The 20409-nt window shown below is 35.7% G+C and overlaps 1 protein-coding gene across 5 annotated transcripts in view; it reads right to left on the bottom strand.

Annotated features, from left to right (window-relative positions):
* The window catches only part of AGTPBP1 (ATP/GTP binding carboxypeptidase 1), a 198468-nt gene that overhangs the window by 70441 nt on the left and 107618 nt on the right, over nucleotides 1–20409 (bottom strand). For all 5 annotated transcript variants that reach the window (XR_007719870.1, XM_050761609.1, XM_050761610.1 and 2 more), the window contains exons 15-17: nucleotides 9352–9435; nucleotides 7376–7462; nucleotides 7143–7291 (exon numbers count right to left, since the gene is read on the bottom strand). Coding sequence is in view for 4 of the 5 variants with exons in the window: in XM_050761609.1 (XP_050617566.1) it covers nucleotides 7143–7291; nucleotides 7376–7462; nucleotides 9352–9435 (320 nt within the window). In the remaining variant the exon portion in view is untranslated. The remainder of the gene's footprint in view (nucleotides 1–7142; nucleotides 7292–7375; nucleotides 7463–9351; nucleotides 9436–20409) is intronic.

The following is a 20409-nucleotide window of genomic DNA, read 5'->3' on the forward strand; positions in this document are numbered from 1 at the left end:
ACCTCTATTCTAATGAGGCAGCTCTTGGTGTACTCCTTGATGGGGACTGGTCATCAAAAAGAACAAGCCATGATAAGAAGCTTGGAACTTTCAGCCAAACTCCATCCTCAAGGGAAAGGAAAGGAGCTAGAAACTGAGTTAATCATATCAACATGATGAAGCCTCCATAAAAATCTCCAAAGCACGGGATTCAGAGAGCTTCTGAGTGGTGAATGCATCCACAGGCCAGAAGGGTGGTGCACTCCAACTCCATGGCGAAGAAAGCTCCTGTACCCAGGACTCTTCTGGACCTACCCGTTCATCAGGCGGTTCATCTGAATCCTTAAATCATATCCTTTATAATAAACGGGGAATCGTAATTCAGTGTTTCCCTGAGTCCTGTGAGCTGCCATAGCAAATTATCAAAGTGAGGAGGGTTATGGGAACCCCTATTTGTAACTAAGTCAGAGAGAAGTATGGTAACCTGGGGACCCACTACTTTTGATTGGCATCTGAAGTGAGGGGCAGTTGTGGGAGACTGAGTCCTTAATCCTTGAGGTCTGCACTAACTCCAGGTAGTTTGTATCATAACTGAATTGTAGGAAGGACACCAGTTGGTGTGTGGAGAGTAGGAGAACTGGAATGTGTGGAGAAAATCCCCACACATTGGGCACAAAAGTGTTGGAAGTGGTGTGAGTAGTAAAAAGAAAAACATTTTTTTTCTCCTCACTAAATAATACATGTTACATTATGTTGCCTACAAAGAATGAATATTATTTTCTAAGTGCCCATGAACACAAAAACTGACCAGATATTAAGCCACAAAAAATTACTGCAAATCATAAATTCCATGCCAGTGAACAAAATGGATTAAAATTTGAAAGAATGAAAAAAGTCTTCACAAAAATAATACAACCAATTAAAATATAAACTCATGCCTAAATAATTCTAATCTAAACCAACATTGCATACAAGTAATACAAAAAATAACAAGGAGATCTTATTATTAAAATTTGGGAGGGGAATACAGAAGTTGTAATCAAGAGAAAATTTGAAACTTACTTTGATCAACTGACAAAAATAAATTTAGGTAAACCTACCAGAAGTTAGAAAAAGAAAAAAATCAACCTGCAGAGAGGTAAAGGGATAAATTAATAAGTATAAAAAATTCCAGGCCGGGCATGGTGACTCACGCCTGTAATCCTAGCACTTTGGGAGGCTGAGGCGGGTGGATTGCCTGAGTTCAGGAGTTTGAGAAGAGCCTGGGCAACATGGTGAAACCCCATCTCTACTAAAACACAAAAAATTAGCTGGGCATGGCAATGTGCGCCTGTAGTCCCAGCTACTCGGGAGGCCGAGGCAGGATAATTCCTTGCACCCGGGAGGCAGAGCTTGCAGCAAGATCACACCACTGCACTCCAGCCTGGGCGACAGATCGAGACTCCATCTCCAAAAAAAAAAAAAAAAAAAAAAAAAAAATTCCAATAGAAATAATGAATACACCAGCTTTTTAAAATTGTAAAACAACAAATTTAAATTTTAAGTATCAAAAACTTGGAAAAAACTAAGCCAGAAAATAAGCAAATATACATATTGCAGATAGCACACAAATTTCTGCTACTGAATTTTTAAAATCTAAATGTCACTTACATAAAAATATATAATACAAATTATCAAGACTCCCTCAACAAAAAATAAAAAACTAGTCTAGACTAAGTTATAGAAAACTCTGAAAAAGTTCAAAAGCACCCCCTTTCACCCAATTAAAGGGTACAAAATTAGAGTTTTAGAGGCATATTTTTTGCAAATTTCATTAAAACATATGTTATTTCAACTGCTCCAGAACATAGGGTGGAGAAATAAAGGCCTTTACATTTAAGTGTTCAAAGTCAGATCAGCCTCCTTCCAAAACTAGACAAAGATAGTTTCCAAAAAGGAAACTGACTTATCTAGCTTATAATGTAAAACCTTAAAACACAATTTTAACAAACAAAAATAGCTGCATCATAAAAGATCAATTCACACAGCCAAGCTGACTTATTTCTAAAATCCAAGGATGGCTTAATAAGAGGAATATTATTAACACAATACAACACATTCAAAGGTTATAGACTAATATGGTCACATTACATTTATTGATAAATGCAAAAAATTTTTTAAATCTGATTTTTAAAAAAATAGAAACTCTTCATTTCTATTTTGAGCAACAGAAAAATATGTATCTCAAAACAAGAATACGCTTAATGTAAATACTAGCAACATGCCCATTAAAGTTAAAATAAAATACAAGGATGCCCACTGTATCCCTTTTATTTTAAATATTGTCAAAATTCTATTCAAAAACAGTGAAAGATACACAATATAGCTATGAATCACAGAATTCTAGGTATTTATCAAGAAAATCCAAAGTACCAACTCAGAAACTATAAGAACTAATAAAAAGTTCAGCAAGAAGGTTGATTTTCAAGTAAATATATAAAAATCAATAGCTTTCTTAATAGAAGTAATGTTTGAAAATAGGAGTACTCTTTCACAAAACTCTTCATGACAGAAACAAAGGTAAACAGAAATATAAAACTTACAAAAAGAAAACTAAAAAACATAGGTGAAGGCATAAAAAAACTTGAATCAACAAAACAAAACATCATGTGCCTTAGTAGTAAGACTGGATATAAAAAATTCTGTCTCTCCCAAACTATTCTACAAATTTAATCCAATGGAAATTTTTGGTATTTGATAAAATTATTGTGAATCATATTCTTCAGAATCAACTATTCAGAAAAAATAGGTAGAAAAGTCTGTAAATTGTTTTTGAAAAGAACTACAGGATGTTAGACTATATTTTAAAGTCAAAATAAATTAGAAACACAGTGGTACTAGAGCAACAAGAAACCCCCAAACATAACTAGTATGTAGGACCACAGATTATGAGAACTGTGGTGTTTCAAACCAATGGAGACACATGTGTAAGAGGTCAAAATAATTGAATTCACATTCAAAAAGTGAGGAATTATAAGCAAGTTATGGTGACATTTTATCAATCAGGTTCTAATCTGTTTTTACTAACCTGACCATTGTAACAGCCAAAACAAAGTAACAATGTTTAATGGCTTCTGAATGATATTTTGTACCTTTCATTAGTGGACCAGGTATGCAGTTGTAAATGTGAAATGTCTAACAATTCAATAAATTCATTGACGACACTTTAAAACTCTTTGGAGAAAGAATGAATTTAGTTGTAGCTACTTAACCACTAAGAATAGGATTAAGTTAAATCCCAATTCACAGAAAATACCAAAATAAATCTGGATGGATGCTGTTAAATATAAACACTGAAAACATACTATCAAATGCACTTCAAAAAGGCTGAACTAATTTAATACTTCACCAGCACTGTAGTACCCATTTTCCCTAGTCTTCAGCAACATATGTTCATTCTCTTTGAGAAATGCAACTTCTAGGAATTCATGACAATAATCAGACACATATATGAAAACAAATAATTAAGGGTATCTACTGCAAGACAGCTTATAATTTTGAAATGTGGAGAAAGATTTAAATCTTCAATCTGTTATCATTCAAGTCATTTATTGTACCTTACTCAATAGAACATTACACAGACATTACTAACGATGCTGCCAAATAATATTTAATGGGCATGAGGAAATTTTTTTCACAAATTATTGTATAGTTTAAAAAAATGTAGTGTTACACACGAGCTTTCATACTATAATCCCAAATCTGTAAAAGAGTAAAATGTAATTTTAAAATTATATATGTGAATGTGAATAAGTTTAAGAACAGATAACGAAATGTTAAACAATGGTTCTTTCGGATGCTCCTTTTCCAAAGATTTTCCGTTAAACTGGTTTTAATTTGCTTACTTTCCCATATTAATATCTACTGTTTTATCATCAGAAAAACATGCATGTGTACCTGGCATACAGATACTTCTCTGAATTATAAACACAAATATCTATGTATAATAATGTTTATCTCAGCAATATTTAAAATAGAAAGTAATCAGAAACAACTGTCTTACAAAGAAAGGTTTGGATAAATTACAATACTTCTATTGGATGTCTCCTAAAACAATGTTTCACAGGAATATTTAATAACCAGAAAAAAAATGCTGATAACATAAATTTTGATTAAAATACAGAATATGAAATTACATGGGTTATGAGACTTCTTTTTTAAAAATAAATGCATAACTATATGTAAGCAGAAATCATACATTGCATTATAAAAAAGGCTGGTAAGAAGCAACAAATGTTAAAGTGATTATCTCTGGATGATGCATTGTCAATGGTTTTATTTTTTTCTTAACACCATTCTGTTTTCCAAATTCACTACATAGTGAGTTTGGAAAGTGTGATATACATACAAGAATATCCAAAGGAGAAGGGGGAAGAAGGAGAGGAAATTTAAAAATAAAGCAGCCATCTGTCCCACTGCTTTGAATTAGTTTTAATTACAGAATTTTATTCATTTTAAAATTTCAAATGACACTAGAGGAATTATTTTATCTATCACATAAAGGTATAGGTTTTTTTAAGAAACAGAGAAGCATTGCTCCAAAACGTGTATTTTTAATTTAAAATATTATTTTTTTAATAAAGTTTAAAGTGCTAAGAGTTCTATTTTTAAGTGAATATAGTTAGTAAAAATGCAATCTAGTTGTAGCACTTCTGAAAATTATATTGACTATTATGTCAGGAATAAATATGCCTTTATATTTAACTCATAAGGAGCACCCAACATACCAACAAAATTAATTTAATTAATTGTTCTTTTCTCCTCTAAAAATATTATATAGCATCATTACAAGTTAAATAGAGAAATCACTAGGTTTCTTTACTTATTTTGATAATACTTTGAATGGGTTTCAATTAAGGTAATTTTTAAAGTTAATTGAAAGTTTAAGGTTAACAAATATTCCTGAGAAATATCACATTCCATAGTTAGTAGTTTAAAATCACAAAAGAATGTGAAATAGACTGCATCAAGAATATTCCTATCATTATTCACATAAATCCATATACTCGCTGAACTTTTAGTAAAAATATACATATTTAAAAGAATAAACATTTAAACATTAATTACTTAAACCATTTAAAAATCTTAGAAAAGTGTTTATAACTAAACCAGGTATTATGCTACCAAGTCTTCCTACAATTATTTCATTAAATAAATGAATCTGATTAAAGCTTTTTTCATACATGTGAAGTAATTCTAGAGTATACAATATCCTATTTTCCACATAAATAATGACAATTGGGAACAACCTCTTCAACTGTTGAAAGCTTTAATTTTCAGAAATGTCCCCTTAAAGAGCATGATCATATTCGTGCTTTTAACAACTTAGAGGATTTAAATGAAATGGATGATAAAATATTTCATGTCTCAGTCATTAAAAGCTTTTCAATCTTTCCAACAAATGGTTGAGACCTTGGAGATTTTGTAACTTGTCATACATATGTTTCTTCTCAAGCCCCAGTGTAAGTTTTCTTGTATGCCAGAAAAAAAAAAAAATCTTTTCTTTTACACAAAAAGATTGTCATTACAACATTAATACTTGAAACTTGATGTTTCAATTTTAAAATGCTGATATTAAGTTCATACAAGTACGTTATTTTCCACAGGCATAATGTTTGACTACCAGGTGTCTTACAAATAATCCTTAGTTTTGTATATATTAAAGTACTAAACACAAAAACCTTGAATGAGGCAATATTTTAAAGATATTTGTGGGTACAACTCAGAGTTTTTTTAAAACGGTCTCATGAGACAAACAGTAGGGAAAACCAATGAAATGAAACACTAGTTCTTCGAAACAGTCAATAAAACTGATAAACCTCTAGAGTTAGACTGACAAAGAAAAAAAGAGAAGAAATTATCATTAGCAGGAATTAATTAGGGGCTATCACTACAGACCCTGCAGAAATCAAAAGGATAGTAAGAGAACACTACAAACAACCCTGCACATTGTTCCATTCCTAAAAAGCACCAATTCCTAAAAAGCACAAACTACCACAACTCACTCAAGATAAAAGTGATAATTTGAATACCCCTAAAACTATTCAAGAAATTACATTTCTAGCTGGGCGTGCTAGGTCACACCTGTAATCCCAGCACTTTGGGAGGCCAAGGCAGGCAGATCACTTGAGGTCAGGAGTTCGAGACCAGCCTGGCCAACATGGTGAAACCCCATCTCTACTAAAAATACAAAAATTAGCTGCGTGGTAGCACGCACTTATAGTACCAGCCACTTGGGGGTCTGAGGCAGGAGAATCACGTGAACCTGAGAGGTGGAGGTTGCAGTTGGCCACAGACACACCACTGCACTCCAGTTTGGGTGATAGAACAAGACTCCATCTCCAAAAAAAAAAAAAAGTTACATTTCTAGTTTAAAAGACTATCAAGAAAGGAACTCTCCAGATTCAGATGGTTTCATTGCAGAATTCCACCAAAGTTTAAGAATTAACACCAATGCTACACAAGTGCTTCCAGCAAATAAGAGGAGGGAACACTTCCCAACTCATTTCATGAGGTAATACCATGATACCAAAAGCAGATACAGTACCAAACCAAACAAACAAAAAAAAAAAAAAAAAAAAAAAAGAAAGAAAGACAACTATAGACCAATATCCCTCATTAGTAGAAATGAAAAAAATATTAACAAAATATTAGCAATTTATACACAATGACCAAGTAGGGTTTATTCCATATTTTTTTTTTTTTGGAATAAATAAATCCCACTTGGGATTTGTTTATCCCAAGTTGGGTTTATTCCAAATAAAAAAGGCTCATTCAACATTCAAAAATCAATCAACATAATATACCATATTAACAGGCTAAAGAAGAAAAATTACACAATCAGATGTCACCGTCGGAGTATACATAATAAACCTTTAGTTCCATTCAATTTGGATGAAATCAATCATTACACTTTAAAGGACTTGGCTATACAAGAGTAACTCTTTTTCACCAACAAAAGCTTGACCTATTTCAAATGTTGCATAATATCTGAATTTTGGGAACTAGAGAAAACAAGACACTGAAACATTTTTTAAAAGTTGATAATTTTGTTAAAAAAACTTCCCTTTTCCACAGTTAAGATGCCTGCATGCCATCTCAATTGGGAAGGAAAATTGTCTTACCATAATTAAACTGACTGTTGGACTTTTCACAGTTAATGATGTTAAACCTGTAAGCAACACCTGGCCGCATTCCACTGACTTCAAAGTAAAACCACTGATGATAATGATTGCTGTTTATATCTGAGTTCAGAATAAGATCATATTCATTTCTGAAAATAGAAGACAAAGAAATCTGATGAAAATTAGGAAAATATCTGTGCACATACAAAATGAGAAAATCTTAAGTGACTTACTTTCTAATTTGAATTACTTTGCGCAGATTCCCAGATTCAAATTTGGAGTTAAATTTCAAAATATCTCCCTCTTCTGGAATGGTGTAACTAAATAAAATTTTTAAAGTAAATATATTAAAATACATTGCATTTAAATAGATGAGCAAAAATTAAATGAAATTATAATTAAAAATACATCACTACTGCCATATCACCTTCCTCATTATTTTTCAGCTGAAGCACAAAACAAGCACAATCAATACATTAAATGTGGATAACATTTATGGACAAACTTATCATTAGAGACTTGTTCTTATGTGTATACTGATATAGTAAGAACTTTTGCCTCACTGAATGCATGCCATTTCTAAAATACTTATTTTTATACAAAAAAGAACATTTTTAAAACCGCTGTGACCTGTACTGAGCAGCCATAATTCTCATAAACCATACGGTTCTCAGGTAAAAATATTATTTTCAAATCGAAGAGCTAAATTACCTATTACGTTATTTCATTAGCATGAAGAAGCACACGTATTAATCCTCATTTTACATACTGATTATTAAACAAGCATTTACCATGTATCTACTAGGTGCCAGATCCTGTTTGAGACACGTGTCCGCTTGGTTCCCTGACTGAACGCAAACTCTTGCTCTTCTGGAGCCTACACTCTAATAAGAGAAGACTAGGACTCTAAGATGCTCAATAATTCTGTCCAATAGCACAGGTATGCCACACTCAGGGTTCCTGAGTTTCTGCTTCTACCACTCTGCCTGTCTTATCTGACAAAGAATTCTCAATGTCGAAATAATTAAATAAATAAGGTATATGTTTCTTCTCTTCTATAACAGTATTATTTCAAATGTAGTCATTAGCTTTGCTACAGCTTATACTTTTATCTAACAAAACTTTAAAAAAAAAAAAAAAGTGTTTTAGCCAGGCACGGTGGTTCATGCTTGTAATCCTGGCACTTTGGGAGGCCAAGGCGGTCAGATCACCTGAGGTCAGGAGTTCGAGACCATCCTGGCCAACATGGCAAAACTCCGTCTCTACTAAAAATACAAAAATATTAGCCAGGTGTGGTAGCACTTGTCTGTAGTCCCAGCTACTCGGGACGCTGAAGCAGGAGGATCACTTAAGCCTAAGAGGCAGAGATTGCAGTGAGCTGAGTCTGCACCACAGCACTCCAGCCTGGGCGACAGAGTGAATGAGACTCCATCTCAAAAAGAAAAAGTGCTTTTTTCCTCCAAATACGATTGGCAAGATGTGAAATTTTCCAAAAATATTAGTATGTTGAGGGAGAGAAGAAAGCCACTGAGGGCTAATTGAATTTCTCATACGAGAAGGCAGCTGACTAAATAAGAGTCAAACTCAGTATTTGTAATTTTCATTTATTTACTTATATTTAAATCCTAAAATGTGATGATATCAGTGACAATCTTAAATAGTAAATGACTAACACATCAAGGATCACAAAAAAAAAAAAAATGCATTCCAAAGATTGAGCAGGCAACCTAAATGAGCCAATTATAAGCAGCGAGAGACAACAGGGTATGGGGAGGACTGTGGAGAAGGATCAAGCAGATGCTCCTTCTAAAGGGATGGTAACTTGTTATCCCAATGAAACGAAGGCTCAGTATTGCAGGACAAGCCAGCATTTCATGTAAAATATCCACTCTCCTAGTGAAAGTAATTTCAGTTCTTTAAAAATACAACATCACTGTGTAACCATTACCTTAAGCCCATTAAAAATCTACCTAAAAACAAACAAAATCTCGTGATAGAGTTAAGTAGGTAAACATGACTTACCATTACCATTACATCCCAAAGGATGAAAACCTAATTAAGTCGCAACTAGTTATAAATTAACTATTTTTTTATTATTTTAAAAACTACCAACATTTTTCACAGAATATTTTTTTACCTTTTAGAAATAATACTAAAATTTTATAGAAAAACTTAAAACGAATAAAAGTTTATTAAAATCAAGACTTACTTTGGGTTATCTAAGTCATATACCACACGATCTATGATATCACTCTGATGTATTAGCCTTTCAATATCTTGAGCAATTTTTGTCCTGAAATCATAAAGGTTTAACCAAAATGTATTATTATACACTAATGTACAACTTTCTCCAAAATAAATTTTGAATGAAAAAAGTGTATGATAAAAATTCTTAAAATGATAAATTCCTCTATCTACATATTTTGCATACAAAAAAATTAGCAATACATAACAAGACAAAAATCAGTATCAGAATCTGAGTTCTAGAAAATAACCACATAGAATACAGCCACAAGTCCAATCATTAAAAAAAAAAAAAAAAAAAACCTTGAACGTCTATTTATGCCTTTCCTCATAGAAATGGTGTGGTTTCAGTATCTAACCCTTGGGCAAATAATTTTGTATACATAATAGCAGCATTACTAGAAGGTATAAAGATCTGAAAAGCCAGAGATTATATAAGAATAATTTTTTTAAAACCCACCTGTCTGGAATTTAGCTAAAATGCAATTGGCAGTCAGCCTGCATGTTCTGTAGAATCTCTCCTCTCTTTTGTGGTGGGAAAGGAAAGGTAGAGGGAAGGGAAACATCTGTTTGAGGGAGCAGATGATGATTCCCTGAGCACGCAAAATTCTCTAGACTGGATCTCTCCCTGAATGACGCCAACAAAATAAACATTCACTAACTAGAAAATTCCTATAATCCCTGCCACCGTCCTAATAGACAGTGTCACCCATAGAACCCACAATCTTTACCCCATCAATATTTAAGCAAACGAAGACAATGATCACCAAACTGTGACAAAACAGGTGACACCAAAATATAGCCAAAACAGAACAGATTTGGTTCCTAAAGCCAGACTGTCTGGAACTCCGGGTAGACTGGCCACAAAGTCCCGCTAGTGTTAATACATGGCTACTTCTCATGTAAAACTTATTCTTAAAGAGGAAGGTGATTATATGCACTGATTTAAATTTCGAGTTTGTTCGCTTCAACTGAAGATAAGTAATGCAGATTAGAACTGTGGCTTATAGATTTATTGAGAGCAGGGTGAGAAAGTGTACCAAAATAGTTTATAACAAAATCTCAAGAATCCATTAAACACTGACAGTCTTAAACTTCAGGCAAATCTGAAACTAGTCTCCTGCACAAAGATACTTTTCCATGATTAAAGGATATTAACTCTCATATAATTTAGAAATATATGTAACAATATTACAGTATAACCTTAAATTTAAAATAAGCCAAGAACCTACGCTAATTGAAAAATTAAAAATTACCAGGAAAATATCAGAAGGTATGATAGTTAAACATATAAAAAAAAGGGATATTAAAAAAATAAGTACAACGCAGCTGGGCATGGTGGCTCACGCCTGTAATCCCAGCATTTTGGGAGGCCGAGACGGGCGGATCACGAGGACAAAAGATCGAGACCATCCCGGCCAACGTGATGAAATCCCGTCTCTACTAAAAATACAAAAATTAGCTGGGCGTGGTGGCACATGCCTGTAGTCCCAGCTACTCAGGAGGCTGAGGCAGGAAAATCATTTGAACCCGGGAGGTGGAGGTTGCAGTGAGCCGAGATGGAGCCACTGCATTCCAGCCTGGTGACAGAGCAAGACTGCGTCTTAAAAAACAAAAACAAACAAACAAAAAAAAAGGTAAAGTGCTAAAACTAATCTTAATCTACTAAACAGTTAAGAATAATTTACTTTTAATTTTATTCTATAAAAAATAACTCATTACCGACACAGTAGTCTATCAGGAAAAAAAGATGTAGTATCAAAAAATCAAGCTGCACATTCTTGATGTAAGTTTAATGTCATAACTTTAAAATGCCAATTATAAAGAAACAAGCTTTTTTAAAAGCTCTCAATTACAGTAACACATAAATAAATTCAGAATTTACATTAACCAGACGGTCAACAGTGAACAATATGGCACTTTCACATACTCAAATATACCACATGAAAATTTAAGTGGTCAAGAATGGGTGAATGACTAAATATATCTATTTGTCAGAATAATTTATTTAATTAATAAATAAGGTTGACATATGCCACAAATATGTAAAAAATTCACAAAGGTTTGGTTTTTGATTTTTTAGCAAAATATTATCAGAAGGCTAGTTTTAACAGCTCAGTTGCACAGTGATGTTCCATAACGCAAAACAGGGTCAAAGAGCTTGGGTCCTACAGGGGCCAGTAGGTATGAGAAATGAATGAGGCTGACGGGCAGGAACTGTGGAAAACCAAGGACCACAGCCTCGGTCTAAAAACAAGCTGACTGCTGCTAGGCAGGAAACAGAGGTGAAGGTTGTTGACAACCTTCAAGAAACACCAGAAACTTGGACTTGTTTGGGAGATGTGGAAATCTCCCAAATTTTAAAGGCTGGCAATGGGTAAAAAAAAAAAAAAAAAAAAAAAAAGCCCCTCTGCAAGTTAGGCCAAATCATGTGCAAGTTGAAAATAGCCTAGATACCTGTTTGTAAACCTCTAACACTGTATTTTGGGGGATATAATTGCCCATTTATATTAGACTAGATCTAAAATACTTGAGAGAAATCTTTGCCCTGCCCTAAGCCCTCTTTAATAAAGAGGAAAGGCGGGGCATGGTGGCTCACGCCTGTAATCTCAGCACTCTGGGAGGCCAAGGCAGGAGGATCACGAGGTCAGGAGTTTGAGACCAGCCTGGCCAATGTGGTGAAACCCCATCTCTACTGAAAATACAAAAATTGGCTGTGTGTGGTGGTGGGCACCTCTAATCCCAGCTACTCAGGAGGCTGAGGCAGGAGAATTGCTTGAACCTGGAATGCAGAGGTTGCAGCGAGCTGAGACTGTGCCACTGCGCTCCAGCCTGGAAGACAGAGACTCCATCTCAAAAAAAAAAAAAAAAAAAAAAAAAAGGGGAAACAGCTTTTCAGACATGTATTTCTGTTAAGCAGATCAACTTTTATAAAAGAATGAACTCTTTCTTCCTTTACCCCAGCCTCTTATTGAAATACATGGCTTTCCAGTCAAAACAACAAACATTCTAGGTACTCTCAGGGACTGTCACCTCAAACTTACTGCCATTCAACACTTACCGAAGACTTGGCACGGAAAGGAATAATTTATGCAGGACTGTCTGGAAAATATACAGCCTATTCAGTCCATACTGAAAAAAATATGTGATACGTGGCCACCAGCAAAATTGTACGTTGTTAGGTTTTCAACCACAGAGCAACACTACAAGAAATAATTTAGTAAATCTCATTGCTATGTTTATTGTAAGAACATTATGGGAAATGTTCATCACATAACAGTATGCTCTGAGGTTCCATATTATTATCTGTATCTGCTAGAAAGAAGATTCAAGAGCATCTTCTTTACAGAGAGTATAACATATATATGTGATCAGTACATATATATGATCAACAGGATAGGCTCATGATATAGACCAGGGTTTGGCTCTTGGCTCTGCCATTTACCAGCAGCATAACTCAACAACCTTGAGCTTCAACCTACTCTTCTGTAAAATAAGAGAAATAAGAGCACCTTCCTCATAGAGCTGTTATAGTATTAAATGGCACACTTTATATGCATATATACACTGCATATAAAATGTTTGTTACTGAATTGTGTGTCTGGCCCACAAAATGCCTTTAATAAAAGCTATCTGCTGTTTTTGCTCCTATCAATACTTCTTCCAGTACTGCCTCAATTCCAGAAGTACCTGTGTTTTCCAAGCCATTCTGAACTTCATATAAGAAATCTACGGTTTTGTTTTCCTTATTTTGCCTTTGCCACAATTCTTTATCTACTTTTTAATTTAAAATTTCTGAAAAGGTAATATGCTGGCATTACACAAAATCAAGTATGACATAAAAGCATAAAATGACAAGTCTCACTTATTAACACAACCCGTATCTTCCATCCACATAATCAGGGAACTACTTTTCTTCCAGATTTTACTTGATGAAAACATAAATGTAGATTGCTTTTCCCTCTCTCTGATACAAAATCTAAAGTGTCATAAAACAAGCATCTTGTTTATTTCATTTCATAATACACCTTACAGCTCTATCAGGGTACAGGCAGCTTTTTGTTCAACCAGTGCACATTATTCATAAAAAGGTTACACCATAATTTATTTAACTAGTCCCTGACAGATAGGCACTTGAGTTGTATCCAATCTCAAACCAATTCTGCAATGAAAAACTTTGGATGCCACTTCACACATACACAAACTATGTGTGCACACAGACATGTGAGATTTGAGATAAACAGATCTCACAAATTCCCAGATGTGGGACTGACATGTCAACGGAAACATGCATGTTAATCTTGATAGAATCTGTCAGATCGTCCTCTACCAGTGGTATTCTCAACTGACATTTCCACCCTTAACGTACGAGAGAGGCTGTTTTTCCATAACCTCATCGATAGAATGTGATGTTCAATTAGATTTTAGCCAATTTGATACGTGGAAAATGATATCTCAGTACATCTTAATTTACATTTCTCTCATTTGGAGCGAAGTTAATCATGCTTTTGTGCTTGTCACTGTTTCCTTTCCCTTATTTTTCATTTTATTTTCATAAGCGTAAATTTTTAATACCTTGAATGTTTTTTAAAACAGGCAATACATATTATATAAAATTATAATAAATTTATAATAAAACTTTTTTTTTAAATACAGTTTTGGTTTTTTTTGTTTTTGTTTTTTTTTGCCGGGCACGGTGGCTCACACCTGTAATCCCAGCACTATGGGAGGCCGAAGTGGGTGGATCACAAGGGTGGGAGATCGAGACCATCCTGACTAACACGGTGAAACCCCATCTCTACTAAAAATACATAAAATTAGCTGGACGTGATGGCACGCGCCTGTAATCCCAGCTACTCAGGAGGCTGAGGCAAGAGAATCACTTGAACTGGGAGGCAAAGGTTGCAGTGAGCCAAGATCGTGCTACTGCACTCCAGCCTGGGCGACAGAGCAAGACCCTGTCTCAATGATATATGAAAAAACAATGGAAAGAAAATAAATCAAAATGTTAATAATGGTTATCTCTGCAGGATGGGACAAAAAGTGATTTCTTCTTACTCTCTAATGTTACGGACTATAAAAGCAGGAAAAAATGCTAAGCATACTTTAAAATAAGAGATGAATTTAATTTTAAATCCAACTTAAACTAAAAATATAGGCTTAAGTAATCATCAGTATGTGTTCACAATACAATTTTTTAAATGTCAGTGTGCTACGTACATTGAGATATGAATCTTACTTATAATGGACTGTTTCTCTTCCATTTGGAGGTAAAGAGATTTTTAACCAAGTTTTATTCATTTTATACTGAACTTTCTTTAAAACAGTGATTGCACATAAGAAAACTGTACAGTAGAAATTCAAAATAACAATCAGGATATTTTCACTGAAATAATTTAAAGGAGTCTAATGCTTCCTTTTTCTGAAAGTGATAAAACAGTAATTCTTCATTAATTTTGACATCATTCATTTACAATGCATTCAGGAAGGGACTGTGATAAGTTGGCAAATAATTCACAAAATGTCATCATTTGCTCAAAAATAAGATGCAGAAGACTAGACAAATAAGCAAACAAGAATTACCATCCTCAACGTATTTTTTAAAATAAGCATTTCTGAGTACTTTGGAAATACCTTTGACCTAAACTATATTTGACATTTTATCACAAATATAGAACCATAAAGCCTTCAGAATGGCTACAGGGGTCAGCAAACTTCTCCTACAAAGAGCCGGATAGGCTTTTCAGGCCACATGGTCTCTGTCACAGCCATTCAACTCTGCAATGGTAGCACAAAAACAGTCATAGATAATGCATTAAAAAACAAGGCATGGCTGCATTCCAACAAAATGTTATTTGTGGACACAAATATGAATTTCATATCATTTTCATGTGCCACAAAGCTTTATTTTCCTCTCAATTGTTTTAACCATTTAAACATGTGAAAACCACTTTTAGCTCATGGGCTGCACATAACCAGGCAGATCTGTTAGATTTGGGATGGATTTGGCACACGGACCACAGTATGCCAACCCTAACCTAGGCGAATGACCACCAAACTTTTTTTACTATGACCAACAAGAAACACATTTTAAAGATCACAAGCCTACAAAAGAGAAACAGAGAGGTGAATCAAAAGAATTATGAAACAATACGTAGCTGTACTACATGTGACACACTGTTGCGTTAATATTGGTTCCTAATGAGCATCAATCCAAATCTGACAAACACTGATCTAATCTTTGCTTTTAAAAAGTTGAGAAAATTGGTATCTAGAGAGATAAAGTTATTTGCGCGCACACACATACACACACACACACACACACACACACACACACACACACACAGAGTGGGAGAGTTAAGTCTAAAACTTGCTTTTCAGAGAGCATCCTGTCCTGCCCTGACAAGATGTCTCACCACGCATATGGTCTCACCCCTCTCATCAAGTCTAACCCAATTATCCAAGCATTTCCACTATACACATATGTTCTTCCAGTCTCACATTAGTGTTACTTGGAGGAACAAATAATTTCGAAGAGTTTCCTACCCATTATTCAAAAATAATGGGTAAAAAGGTGAAAAGGGAGAGTGAAGGCTTTGGAATATGCACCTATTAAGATCCACACTGCACTGCTCACCATAACTCCCAAATAAACACTTGAAAAACTCAGTTGACCCCTGAACAATGCTGGTTTGAACTGCACAGGTCCACTTATTTCTGGATTTTCCTTCCCCTTTGCCCCTGCTGAAACAGTAAGACCTACCCATCCTCACTTCCTGCTCCTCAGCCAGTTACTTAACAGGAAGAGGACAAGGATGAAGACCTCTGTGGTGATCCATCTCCACTTAATGATTAGTAAACATATTTTCTGTTCCTTATGATTTTCTTAATAACATTTTCTTTAACTTACTTTATTGTAAGAACACAGTATATAATACATATAACATACAAAGTAAGTGTGCACTGTTTACATTACTGGTAATGCTTCCGGCCAATAGTAAGCTATTAGTAGTAAAGTTTTGAGGGAATCAAAAGTTATACTTGAATTTTCGACTGCACAGCGGCTGCTGCCCCAACCTCTGCACTGTTCAAGGGTTGACTGTATTTGCAAAGAATATGTAAAATTAGGAGGGGAAAGGCAATAACTTTCAAATACCAAAGTAATATTGTCTATTATACAATCTGTAATCATTTTTAAATAAAAACACTTTACTTTTTGTAGTAGTCATGGCTAAGGTGATTAACATTATTGGGGAAGTCCTATACATCTAAGTCACATAAATAGAATCACATTGCTTTGTTGAAATATGAAATCTTCAGCCCCAATAATGCAATCATTCTCAGGACTACAACTTCGTAGTGAAATATGGTTATACTCCCGCTGCATGTCAACTGTCTTAATACCCACAGAAATGCTGGCAAATATGGCATGAAAATGGAGGGACAAATATGATGAAAGGTGTTCTTTGAAGCACAGGGTATACAAAGCAGTCAAACTTGGTAAGAGTCACCGCCAAACAATTATATGATGATGAGACTAGCAGACAAAGGTTTTAGATTGCTTCAGAATTTATGAGTTATTTCTGCAGCAACAAATCAGAACACATCTCCATCAAGGTCATGAAAATCAAGGGGAAAACATCTCCATAGGGAAAGAAATCTTTGAAACTTCTGGAGAGACGTGGATCACTTGATTCTCAAAGGCGTTTTGGAGCCAGTCCTGCTTTTCTCATTGCAAATTTTCTAGGAGCAAATACAGGTAACAACGGAGTTGATTTTGTTTGGTGTTTTTTGTTTGTTTGTTTGTTTGTTTGTTTTGAGACGGAGTCTTGCTCTGTTGCCCAAGCTGGAGTGCAGTGGCGCGATCTCGGCTCACTGCAACCTCTGCCTCCCGCGTTCAAGTGAGTAGCTGGAACTATAGGTGCCCAAGTAGCTGGGACTACAGGCACATGCCACCACACCCGGCTAATTTTCTGTATTTTTAGTAGAGACAGGGTTTTACTGTGTTAGCCAGGATGGTCTCAATCTCCTGACCTCGTGATCCACCTGCCTCGGCCTCCCAAAGTGCTGGGATTACAAGCGTGAGCCACCGCGCCCGGCCAACAACAGAGTTTTAAATTTCCAGGTTTTTTGTGTTTGTTTCCTTGAGTTCCATCTCCTTTGCACTTTAACTTGCACACCAACATATCTATGTCTAAAGCACCTGTACCAACTGTCATCCACCTTTTGATTTCTTATCATCTACTTACCTCACACTATCAAAAATGTATCTTAAAGCTTTGTTTTGGACTCAGTAGTATATTACACTGTACACAGGCAGTACGAATGTCAGTTACTTCAGGAAAAAGTCCTACAGATGGCCTAATATATGGAAGAAGCTGGACTCTAATCTGTACATTTGCAGGACAATTCTGAGGTCCATGTTTCAGAAACAAGGTGAGAAAACTAATCATAAATATTAAGACACAGAAGGTTGGAGAAGAGTCACAGTAACTCCCAACATGTATAAATTCCTCCATCATCAGGATAGGCTCGCTCAGGGAGAGAGAGGAAGTGAAGCTGGGAACCATGGATAGAACAATATTACCTGAAAGGTCAAGCAAGCCAGGCAAGGACAAAACCCAGTATCAGAAATAGCGGCTCAAAGAGGACAGAGGTCACCAGAGCTGAGGGTGGTAGTCCTCAATCTGCATACATTCACAGAGATATGACAGCTAGTCAAAGCCATCATGCATTTACCTGCAATACATCTACACTTAATTAAAACATTAAGTTTCTTTACATACTGATATATACAATCAAGTAAACAGAGTTTAGCACTGGTTATCGAATGTTGCTCAGAAGCACTGCTTGGCAGGGATATATGTCCCTTGCTAACATAAACAGGTAAAATATCTAAATAAGTGTCTTGACCGACGAAAGCTTTCACAATATAAAGTCCAGGAGAGGAAATAAGAGGGTTTGTTGGTAGTTAAAATTAAGGCTGAGAATCAGAGGCTTATACAAAATTGTGCCTCTTTTCTAAAATCCTTCTTCCTTCTAACCTTACCTCAAATATTACAGGCTAGTAAGAGAAAATACTTTCAGTTTGAGGCAATTTAATAACAAAATTTGCTTTCAGGCCTTAAAGAGCACTTAAAATTCAGGAAGTGCCTTCTGTAGTCAAAATGACATCTTCGACCTTGGAGAGATAAAGAGCCTAAGAGATGATGCTGAAAAGAAGAAATTCCAAGTTGCTGCCTGACTCTGACCCACTCCAGGTGTCCTTCAGATTCTTCAAAAAGCAGATGCCAAGGCACAATGAGATACGCTCCTGTGGGCCTCTCCTAAGGGGAAACTTGGAAGAGAACCAGTGAGACAGAGTTCATCCTCAATCACTGTAATTGTTCTCAGGGTTACAACCCCTCATCTCTATCCCTCACAATCGATTTACTTACTTACTTACTTACTTATTTATTTTATTTATTGAGACAGAGTCTTGCTCTGTCACCCAGGCTGGAGTACAGTGGCACGATCACAGCTCACTGCAGCCTCTGCCTCTTGGGTTCAAGCAATGCTCCTCCCTCAGCCTCCTGAATAGTTTGGACTACAGGTGTGTGCCACCACACCCGGCTAATTTATGTGTTTTTAGTAGACACAGGGTTTCACCATATTGGCCAGACTGGTCTCAAACTCCTGACCTCAAGTGATCCACCCACCTTGGCCTCCCAAAGTGCTGGGATTAGAGGGGTCAGCCACCACACCCAGGCCCCAGGATTTCTTTAAATCCCTCTCACCCTCAGCTATCACCTCTGCAGGTCTTGATAACTTATCTGATTAAGCAATCCGAACTCTCATTCCTAAGCAGTGTGGCCCCCTGGGAATCATTCTCATTCCGAGGTGGCTGTAATGTGTCCATTCACAGTTAAAATTGAGGAAGGGAGTAGGCAACAGGCTAATCACTGGATTGCCTGTGTTCCACACATAGTCAACCCATCGCCACTGTGTAAACACAACCCTATCTCCATTAGCTGATCTGGGTCAATCACTTGTGTCAAGATGGTATGTTTTTCCCCTCACCTGCTGGTCTTAGACACAAGGAGTCCAGAGTACCCCACTGGCAACCAAATCTTGTTACATTGTACCCTGTGGTAAGACTGAGCCCACTTTGGGAGCAAGGACTTCTAACCCTGCAGAGCCCAGAGGTGGAGGGACAGAAAACAAAAAGTCCCTGGGTGGATACTGGATGCTACACTAAATAGGGCCACTTCTGTTCCCACCTCCTGGTTCCCAGGCTTGTGTATTCTTTCTACGGAACTATGCAAACATTTCTAATTTAGTGTATGTACTGCATGCTGCAAGATGGCAACCCAACCATGCAGAGGATTTCCTGAGTTAGAGCTTTGCATGGGCCTTTTGAAGGCCACTGTAGCACTCCATGAGGCCAGCTGCCTCTGGATGGTGCCAACTGTAACATGGTAGATGCCCTGGCACAGACCCACTCCCATACATATTTCCCAGGGAAGTAAGTCCCCCATTCTTGATGCTATGATGTGTGGGATGACACATCTGTGAATCAAGGGGCCAACCAGTGGCACTAAACATACACTAAATTGCCAAGTAAAAATAATGAATTATATAAGATGCTACAGGTAAAAAAAAAAAAAATAAGACACAGTTATTTTCTCAAAGGAACTTAGAGTCTAAAGAGAATGAAATACAGCAAGTTCTTCCTTGTTCATTACATACTACGCTTGTTACAAGGGTATACTATTTTTTTTCAGATACTGATATAAGCCATTATCATAAAATCTTCACCATAATCACCAAAACCAGTCCCGATGCAACAAAAAAGGTATTTTTATAGACAAATATTCACTCGTTGGCAATATTTAATATTATTTGTAATATCTAACCTCACTCGGTAATATTTAATAACCTTAGCTACTGCTTTTATGAATCCCGTATTTTTATCTTATATATTTCCAATTAAAATTTCAAACTTTACAACAAAATAATACTGTCTATATTGCTTCATTTATAG

The sequence above is a fragment of the Macaca thibetana genome, chromosome 15 (genome assembly GCF_024542745.1).
Source record: "Macaca thibetana thibetana isolate TM-01 chromosome 15, ASM2454274v1, whole genome shotgun sequence".
In the NCBI taxonomy this organism is placed as follows: domain Eukaryota; kingdom Metazoa; phylum Chordata; class Mammalia; order Primates; family Cercopithecidae; genus Macaca; species Macaca thibetana.